Genomic DNA, 11,515 nt, shown 5'->3' with positions numbered 1-11,515 from the left:
TCTATGCAAACTTATTATTGCATATTAAATTAATGGTTTTCAATAACAAGAGCTGTCAGAGGACGCTTGACTATTCGAGTGCTTGACAGTATATAATAGGCCATCATGGGGAAATTGTTCATATTCAATAATTTATTAGACGATCTTTCAAAAATAAAAAAGGAAAAAAAAACAAAAAAAAATCGGAAGGGGGGGGGGGTAGGGGGGAAGGGGGGGGTGAGAGGGGGTATAATGGGTTGGGTAATTTATTAGATGATGTTTATAAAAAAAAATGGGGGGGGAGGTTGGAGAGGGGGAGAGATTCTGGGTATGGGCGTGGGGTATTGTTTGGGTGGAATCCATTGTGGTATTCAGGTAAGTGTTGTTTTGTCAAAATAATAATAAATGTGATCATAAATAAAGAAGTTATGGCAATTTAAGCAAAATGTTCAATTATCTAAGTGTAAAAGGGCCATAATGTCAAAATGCTTGATACAGTGGTCTGCATTTGTTTATAGGTTGGGGTCATGTTGGTAAACAAGTATGCAACATATAAAAGCAGTATGTCAAAGGATATAGGAAATATTTGGGGTAGTACGCAATCTTTAACAAAGATTTATCAATAATATGCATATTCTAAGTATAAAAGGGGCCGTAATTATGACAAAATGCTTGATAGAGTTGTCTGCTCTTGTTTATAGGTTGGGGTAATGTTGGTAAACAATTATGCAAAATATGAAAGCAATATGTCAAGGGACAATGAAAATAATTGGGGTAGTACGCAAACTTTAATATTTGCTGCATATTCTAAGTGGAAAAGGGGCCATAATTATGACAAAATGCTTGATAGAGTTGTCTGCTCTTGTTTATAGGTTGGGGTCATGTTGGTAAACAAGTATGCAAAATATGAAAGCAATATGTCAAGGGACAAAGAAAATATTTGGGGAAGTACGAAAACTTTCACTTTTGCACGCTTACGCTAATGCTAACGCAGACGCCGGGGCGAGTAGGATAGCTCCACTATATATTTCATATACTAGTAATAGTCGAGCTAAAAATGATCATATTACATGACATATTAAATATCTTTAAATTAATCTTGAAGTAGTCACATTTATGAGTCATGTTACTTGTCTTACAGCATCTGGAAACAATTTCTATGTAGTCCTACAATAATTGCTACATTTTTGAAAAATCAAAATTAAACTTACATGTCTTACCTAGACATGCAGGTGAAATACTGAATAATTTCACATTTCATGCACAAACATGACTACCTCCAGATTGCACACACAAATATGACTACCTCCACATTGCACGCACAAACATGACTACCTCCATATTACATGCACAACCAAGACTACCTCCACATTGCACGCACAAACATGACTACCTTCACATTTTACACACAATAATGACTACCTCCATATTGCACGCGCAAACATGACTTACTCCACATTGCACACACATACATGACTACCTACACATTGCAATCACAAACATGACTTCCTCAACATTGCACGCACAAACATGATTACCACAACATTGCAAGCACAAATATGACTCCACATTGCTTGCACACAACATGACTACCTCCACATTGCTTGCACACAACATGACTACCTCCACATTGCTTGCACAAACATGACTACCTACAAATTGCACACACAAACATGACTACCTCTACATTGAACACTAATAATGACTACCTCCACATTGCACACACAGACATGACTAGCTCCACATTGAACACACAAACATGACGACCTCCACATTGCATACACAACATGACTACCTCCACATTGCATACAAAAACATGACAACCTCCACATTGCATACACAAACATGACTACCTTCACATTGCACACACAAACATGACTACCTCCACATTGCATACACAAACATGACTACCTCCACATTGCATACACAAAACATGACTACCTCCTCATTGCATACGCAAACATGACTACCTCCACCATTGCACACAACAACATGACTACCTCTACATTGCACATACAACCATGACTACCTCCACATTGCATTAAAAAAATGACTACTCAGCGTGCACGCACAAAAATGACTACCTCCACAATTGCATGCACAAACATGACCTCCTCCACATTGCACGCACAAGCATGACTTCAATCTTCACATTGCATGCACATTGTACGCACAAACATGACTACCTCCACATTGCATTCACAAACATGACAACCTCCACATATAGCATTCACAAACATGACTACCTCTACATTGCACTCACAAACATGACTGCCTCCACATTGCATTCACAACAGGACTACCTCACATTGCACGCACAAACATGACTGCCTCCACATTGCATACACAAACATGACTACCTCCACATTGCAACATGACTACCTCAACATTGCACACACAAACATGACTACCTCTACATTGCACACACAACCATGACTACTACACATGAATACACAAACATACTACCTTCAGCGTTGCACGCACACCAAAAATGACTACCTCCACATTGCACGCACAACATGACCTCCTCCACATTGCACGCACAAGCATGACTATCTTCACATTGCATGCACATTGTACGCACAAACTTGACTACCTCCACATTGCATTCACAAACATGACAACCTCCACATTGCATTCACAAACATGACTACCTCTACATTGCACGCACAAACATGACTGCCTCCACATTGCATTCACAAATATGAACTACCTCCACATTGCACGCACAAACATGACTCCCCCCACATTGCATTCACAAACATGACTACCTCCACATTGCACACACAAACATGGCTACCTCCACATTGCATTCACAAACATGACTACCTCCACATTGCATTCACAAACATGACTACCTCCACATTGCACGCACAAACATGACTGCCTCCACATTGCACACACATACATGACTACCTCCACATTGCATACACAAACATGACTACCTCCACATTGCATTCACAAACATGACTACCTCCACATTGCATTCACAAACATGACTACCTCCACATTGCACGCACAAACATGACTGCCTCCACATTGCATTCACAAACATGACTACCTCCACATTGCATTCACAAACATGACTTCCTCCACATGCATTCACAAACATGACTACCTCCACATTGCATACACAAACATGACTACCTCCACATTGCATTCACAAACATGACTACCTCCACATTGCATTCACAAACATGACTACCTCCACATTGCACGCACAAACATGACTGCCTCCACATTGCACACACATACATGACTACCTCCACATTGCATTCACAAACATGACTACCTCCACATTGCACGCACAAACATGACTGCCTCCACATTGCACACACATACATGACTACCTCCACATTGCATACACAAACATGACTACCTCCACATTGCATTCACAAACATGACTACCTCCACATTGCATTCACAAACATGACTACCTCCACATTGCACGCACAAACATGACTGCCTCCACATTGCATTCACAAACATGACTACCTCCACATTGCATTCACATACATGACTTCCTCCACATTGCATTCACAAACATGACTACCTCCACATTGCATACACAAACATGACTACCTCCACATTGCATTCACAAACATGACTACCTCCACATTGCATTCACAAACATGACTACCTCCACATTGCACGCACAAACATGACTGCCTCCACATTGCACACACATACATGACTACCTCCACATTGCATTCACAAACATGACTACCTCCACATTGCACGCACAAACATGACTACCTCCACATTGCACGCACAAACATGACTACCTCCACATTGCACGCACAAACATGACTACCTCCACATTGCATTCACAAACATGACTACCTCCACATTGCACGCACAAACATGACTACCTCCACATTGCACACACATACATGACTACCTCCACATTGCACGCACAAACAGGACTACCTCCATGATGCACAGGTGCACACACATATTCACACCTTTACCCAAATATTCATACATACAACAAATTATTCACAAACATCCAAATAAATGTATTGACACATATATCAAATTTATATACATTTATTAATAAGAAATAATTATATACTGATTAAATGTAACAATTCACACAAATAAATCATTAACATTTCTGATTATAACATACAGTGTGTCATGCACAAAATAATCAACCATAAAAATAAATGGATTGTAAAAAATCATAACATTTTTTTATGAAATTCAACAATGCAGCATCTAAACCAATTAAAATATATATTGAAACTGTATGCATATAGAATCTAAACCAAATAAATATATATATAAAACTGTATGCATATAGAATAAGTCATAAAACAAATCAGATTTTGTCTTATGTAATATTTAAGTTTGCAGCACCATGTAAACTTAAAAAAAAGTTCTATTCAAAAACGTTGTCAAATGTGGAGCTGTTGTGTCAAATCTTGTCATTAATTATCGGTATACAAATAGGGTCATATTAAATAGCATGTGATGCTTCGCAAACAGCGAATTCCATATGGAACAAGGCTGTATGCTTCTTGTATTATAAGACTGGTATATATAGGTAATATAATATTAACAAAAATTACAATTTTCTTAATAATAATATTAAAAACAGAACAAAACTGTTGAATTATTACCAACAAGTACTTCATTACAATATGTTAAGGCAGAAAACAGCATAAAAAACGCAATTTGATTATGATTGTACGATTCTAAATAAAACATTTTTTGTAACATATCAAAATTTCAAATGCATTGATAACATTGCAACATTGTGTATCAATTTCTTTAAACAATGAGTCACTTAGCAATTACACTATTTTTTATATAGAAGTAATATTATAAATGTCCATAAGATTGATTTATTATAAAAATGTTATATAACTATATAGGGGCAATATGCAAAATAGACAGACTTTCTGGGTAAGAACAAGACAGAAATAAGACAGACATCATAGGTCGTTGACTAACATGGAGGCCATTGTTTTCTTCGTGGAAACAATAGCAACAACACAGAACAAAATTATAAAACACATACCAGTATATTCCTTCAAAGGTTTTCACCTGCGATGTATATCTTTAGAGCGTTTTGATGTACTTACACATATTGACAAAACGTATTTAAGTTGAAATGTGAATAACTATACTAATTTTGAAATTACTGATAGAAGTCTACACTGTGGTAATATCGTAACAAGTAACGTAATCCTTGCCAACAAATCACAGATAACTCTTCCTGCTTATTCAACCAAAGGTTTATCTATCAAATGCAATGATCATTATAAATACAAAACAGTAAAAATTATCAAGACAACATACAACAACATGCATGTGACACTTATGATTTAAAATAATTACTGACATATCATATAATGACATAAATAATCATAACACATATTATAAATAATGCTTATTACATATTTATTTGCTGTCCTTGTTGTAAACTCTACATTATCAGTTTTCGTATACAATCCAATTCAGCACTTAATAGTTAATTTTCTTATGTGCAATATTGTATGTTAAATGATATACATACTTATATTCAACACTTATTAGTTTGTATTGAACAAACTAGTTTTTTGTTGTTGTAAAATACTTTAACTATAACACAATTATAATTTTACATGAATGTATGTTGAATGTAGTACACTTATATTTATTATATTTATGTACCCATCAAAAAGCTGAACATTAAATACTTTGTTTCATGAAATTCATAATACTTTATAAAAAGCTTTGTATGAATGTATGTATGTAATATTCTATTAAGTGAATAGTACAATTTTGCACTGAAAAGAGAAAAACAGTTATGATTTAAAAATATCAACTATGTTTGGTCATTGACTTATCTTAGCAAATAGGTGTATATTATACTGTTTTTACTAAACCCACCCACAATATGCAATCGCGTAATTCAGTGCCTTTCTTAAAAGAAAACAACTGCAGATTCAACAAATGCACCAGATGTTGTGGCAGGTTCAACAAATGCACAAGATGTTATGCAGGTTCAACAAATGCACCAGATGTTGTGCAGATTCAACAATCGCACAAGATGTTATGCAGGTTCAACAAATGCACAAGATGTTATGCAGGTTCAACAAATGCATCAGATGTTGTGCAGGTTCAACAAATGCACCAGATGTTGTGCAGGTTCAACAAATGCATAAGATGTTATGCAGGTTCAACAAATGCACCAGATGTTGTGCAGGTTCAACAATGCACCAGATGTTGTGCAGGTTCAACAAATGCACAAGATGTTGTGCAGGTTCAACAAATGCACCAGATGTTGTGCAGGTTCAACAAATGCACCAGATGTTGTGCAGGTTCAACAAATGCACCAGATGTTTTGCAGGTTCAACAATGCAACATATAATGTGCAGATTCAACACATGCTACAGAGTTGAAAGAATTGCAACAAAGTTTATTGCCCATGGGTCCAATGTGTCACAAAATCCAAAATACCTACAAATGAGCCGCACTATGTGAAAACCTGGCTTAATTAATGTGCCTAAATTATCACCCCAGATTAGCCTGTGCAGTCCGCAGTTCATTTTTCATGGAATCCTTCGTTTAAAGGAAGTCTCTTCTAAACAAAAAATCCAGTCTATACAAAAGAGAGTAGAATCCAGTCTATACAAAAGAGAGTAGAATCCAGTCTATACAAAAAGAGAGTAGAATCCAGTCTATACAAAAGAGAGTAGAATACACAGGCTAATCTGGCAAGATTCTTTACACAAAGTGTTTAGTAAGAGTTATCCAGTGACTGCAAAAAATGTAATTGTGCAGAAAAGCAAGCAATGAAAAACATTTCACACACATCTGTTTGCATTTTTTTAATAATATAACTTCTAACAAATGTCTGAACAAACTGCTGAAATATGAATATCTAAAACCATGTAAGTTAAACAAGTTTTAAGTAAACAAGTCAATGCAGATTCCAGTATTCTGCAAATAAAATTAATCTTTGTGAGCAAGTAAAGCAAGTTAACCATGTTTTTTGTAATTTAAGTGATCTTGCCAGATATATGCAAGACATAATGTGTTCAACAATATTTCTTTGATATTAAAAACATTTAAGAAGAAAGAAAATATTGTTATATATTTTTCTAATAGTTTCATTAGTTATTAGAATAATTTGATTGTAAAAATTCTTTTCTGAAGTTCTTAGTATATACCCATTAACAAGAGGGCCAAGATGGCCCTAGTTCGCTCACTTGAGAGGAGTCGGTTTATTCAATCTTTACCAAATGTCAAACTTTACCTAGATATTGTCCAGACAAACATCCTGGTCAAGTTTCATCATTATTGAACCAAAATACTGACATATGGAGTGTTTTTGTTTTCGTAAGATTTGACCTGGTAACCTATATTTTGAGCCCTTACCAACATCAAAATTTGCTTACAAAAATAAATACTATGACCAAGATTTATAAAATCTGAAACAAAATTGTGACCTCTAGAGTGTTTACAAGGATTTTGTATAATATAATGAAAATTTGAACAATCTAAGGGCTATAATTATGACATTAATTAATTGATTTTGCTCATTACCAAACTTGAGATCTTTCAGTAACTTTGATAAGAATGCTTGAGAAATGTGAATGCTAGAGTGTTTACAGACGGCGGACAAAAACCAATCCTAAAACCTCACCTGAGCAATCAGGTGAGCTAAAAAGTGTGTTTCACCGATCTGAGCCATTTTCCAACTTGTCCGAGAAATCAATAAAACCAATGTATTGACTAAGTTTCACGATGATTAGGCAAAAGATGTGACTTCTAAAGTGTTCGATCACAAGGTTTCTCTCTAGTCACATAAGGAAAACTGCCCCACCCCCTTGGCGGCCATGTATTTTTACTGATAAGGACCATTGCGGACTCTTCTGAGATATATATAAAACCAATCTTTTCACCAAGTTTCATGATGATTGGGCAAATAATGTGAGTTCTAGAGTGTTCACAAGCTTTTTTTACTAAATAAATATAAGAAAACTGCCCCCCCCCCCCAGCAGCCATGTTATTCAACTGACCGGAATAATTTTCAAAATCAACTCTTGTATCAAAAAAACAAATGTTCTGACCAAATTTCATGAAAATTGGGCCAAAAATGTGACCTCTAGAGTGGTCACATGTTTTCACTATGTTCATATAGAGAAAAATGCCCCGCCCACTGGCAGCCATGTTTTTCACCGATCTGGACCATTTTCGAACTCGTCCGAGATATCAATAAAACCAATGTTTTGATCAATTTTCATGATGATTGGTCAAAAATTGTGACTTCTAGAGTGTTTACAAGGTTTCTCTATAGCCAAATAAGGAAAACTGCCCCGCCCACTGGCGGCCATGTTTTTCAACGGACCGGAACAACTTTTGAAGTCAACCAAAATATCATTAAGGCAAACATTTTGACACAGTTACATGAAGATTGGGCATTAATTGTGACTTCTACAGTGTTTCCAAGGTTTTTCTTTTTCTTGACCTAGTGACCTAGTTTTTGACCCAGCATGACCCAGTTTCGAACTCGATCGAGATATCATTGGGACAAATCTTCTGACCAAGTTTCATGAAGATCGGACAATAATGTGGCCTCTAGAGTGTTTATGACTAAATGTGGACGGACGGACGACGGACAAAGCTCACCTGAGCAATCAGGTGAGCTAGAAAGGTATTTATTTATTCCATGCACATATTTAGCACAATGAAAGAATGGTTGATATTTGTAATTGACAACATTTTGATTTGACTTCGAAAAGCAAATAAAACATGAACCTTCATTAAGAAGAAATGCTATTATGCCTTACTATTTCCATATTTAACTTAAAATTGCAACATATTTACCTATAGCAATTTTATTGTACAATAGCCCCTTTAAAAAAAGTATCTTTTGATATCAAATAATCCTTTAAATGGTGGCATGTACATGCATTAACAAGCTCTGCCAGTTGCATCAAAGTGCTTTAGAATTGTAATCATTGATTTGGGTAACCATGCAAAAGTGGTTTTCTCCAGACGGCTTCATTCCCCCAAACTACTCAATTGGTAAACAATCATGTGTAATACAAGTATAATTTATTGCTCTGAATTAACACAATATTTTGCGATTTCATATTGTGCGTATTGAGAGTTTTGGCAAAGAGTTTGTCTCCCAGACCATCAGCTGCCATGAAACAAAACACTAAGTTAACAGTAACACAATTATGTAGATAGAAAAGATATGAAAAGTGTAAAGTTACTAAAACTATAACAATAGAATTAACAGTCATACAAAATTAACAGCTCAAATTATTTAAGATTATCAAGTAGAGTTTTGGTCTTGGTGATGTACCGCGGGCCCTTGCGGCTGCACCAAAGCTGGGCTGTACAGATTGGAGGAGCGTGTTTCCCTGTTCACCGACGGTGATCAGCGTCTGGGAGGCGTGGCTCTCCTGGCGGGTGAACATCCCGTCTTTCTGGCTACCCGACGGGCTGAGGTTCATGGACTGGCGGGCCTTGGAGTTACGCTTGTTGGCTGAGGGCAGGCAGAAGCAGGCTTTGTGCAGGAGGAACACAGCATTGCCACTCGCCGGCCGGGAGCCACCTGGGGTCATCAGCACCTCTAGATGAGCGGCGTAACCATCACTGATGAACTGAATATGAAAAGATCGAGGAATCTTTTTTAACTATAATTACATGTTAAAATAAATGTTATGTTCAACATGCAATAAAAAAAAACATGAGTTTGATCCATTTTTGGTTTGATGTTTTTTTTCGCCCATGAAGAAGACTCATTATTGTAAGAACAACTCTCAAGATGTAAACAAAATCAAGCTTTAATTAAACAATATTATTATGCTTAAATATTCTATATTTCATGTCAAAGGAACGGATGTATCATTCATTGTTTAAATATATGGGGCATTTACCGTGGCAAGGTTCTGCTGTTTCTTGCTGGACTTGCCCACAATGAAGATCTTGGTCTTGTCTAGACCCAGCTCCCGATAGCCGTTGATATCCTTGCTGGAGCCGTACGCAGCACACAATGACAACTCGGCCTATGGATAGAGATAGCATTCTTATGTATACAAGTAAAACACTGAACTGAAGTTATGCAAGTTTAGCAACATTGACTTCAGTTAATGCAGTTTTGGTCATCTTTTTGTTTTGGAATGGTTATAAATGTGTGAACATTCATTTAAAATTGGTGTCCATCATTTAATGTAATTGTTATAAAAAGATATTGTGAATATTGAAATATTTATGATGCCTTATGAAATGATTTATCTCCATGAACCCTGATTGGTACCTTTTCTCCATTTGTTTCATTGACAGTGAAGTGATATGTATTTCCTCTGCATGATGCTTTTGCCATTGAAGTGGTGACCTTCAAGTGTGACATTGACCTTGAACTGGGGTGACTGACTCATGACTTATGCACATCGTCTTAAGGACCGATGTTCATGAAAATCCTTCAAAGGATATAGTTTGAAAGTGGACAAAAAAAGACATATTTTACTTTAAAATTTGACCTTGCCTTTGAACTGTTATGCCTGATCCACACAATCTGCAAATCGACACAATATTCTTAACTTTTAAGGCAAGAATAATGGAATTCTGTCAAAGGGCACAGGAAATATGGAGTGGATATAAAAGTGCAACAGACAAACAGACAAAGGGCATTCCCATAATATCCCTCCTGCTGTGTGGCAGGGGATTTACAATGACACAACAGTTTTAAAACAACAGATTTACGTAAAAAAAAGGTTCATGAATGCTTTACATTGATACTTCGATAGATAATATAATTATTTCAAAAATATTTCACAAAAGCATACTGAACAAGAGATTGCCAAGCAATATTTTACACTACCGGTGAAACTCCACCATTGTCAGTAAATTTTTTTTTTTTTATTTGTTGCCATAGCAACCATAATTCTTGACATAGGAACTAAATAAAATGACGTGCATAATCTCTGTATTGCCATCTATCCATGTTTCGAGTTTCATGAAAAAATATGAAGAATTTTTAAGTTATCGCAGGATCCAGAAAAGTGTGAAGGACAGACAGACAGACTGACAGACGGAGCACAAACAATAAGTCCCCTCCGGTTTCACCACTAGGGGACAATAAACACATACGTCCTTCTGTAGAGTCTTGATGTAGTTGAACTTCTGTTTGAGTGGATCCTTAGAGAAGCCATCCATGAATGCGACCATCCCGTGAGGAAAGTTGTGTTGTGCCAGCCAGCCAACGACCTTGTTATGCTGCATGTCCGGCCGGGCCGTTACATACAGGATCATGTAACCCAGCTCCTGCCAGCGCCTGCATTGAGCATGGACTTGGGCTCATATAAACAATGATACTAATTGTAATTTTGCATACCGGTATTTATTACAATGCCAGATTAAAATTTGTATTCTATATTCAAATACTTGTGTCAATAAGAATCCCATTGATGCACAATCATGCTGCAGGACTGATGAAGATTATGGTATTGCAATTTATAAGATTTACATGTGCTTGACTTGTGATAAATTATATCAACCAATATTTTGTAGATGAATAAATAATATT

General features: G+C 36.3%; 1 protein-coding gene across 3 annotated transcripts in view; it reads right to left on the bottom strand.

Moving 5' to 3' along the window:
* Positions 1-6,545: 6,545 nt before the first annotated feature.
* LOC127855146 (protein retinal degeneration B-like) overlaps positions 6,546-11,515 on the bottom strand; it is a 71,450-nt gene continuing 66,480 nt past the window's right edge. For all 3 annotated transcript variants that reach the window (XM_052390552.1, XM_052390559.1, XM_052390567.1), the window contains 3 exons: positions 11,080-11,263; positions 9,867-9,995; positions 6,546-9,590 (listed from right to left, as the gene is read on the bottom strand). In XM_052390552.1, coding sequence (XP_052246512.1) covers positions 9,234-9,590; positions 9,867-9,995; positions 11,080-11,263 — 670 coding nt within the window. In that variant the 3' untranslated portion in view covers positions 6,546-9,233. The remainder of the gene's footprint in view (positions 9,591-9,866; positions 9,996-11,079; positions 11,264-11,515) is intronic.

The sequence above is a fragment of the Dreissena polymorpha genome, chromosome 1 (genome assembly GCF_020536995.1).
Source record: "Dreissena polymorpha isolate Duluth1 chromosome 1, UMN_Dpol_1.0, whole genome shotgun sequence".
Classification (NCBI taxonomy): Eukaryota; Metazoa; Mollusca; class Bivalvia; order Myida; family Dreissenidae; genus Dreissena; species Dreissena polymorpha.
This window is presented reverse-complemented; position numbering and strand designations above follow the sequence as displayed.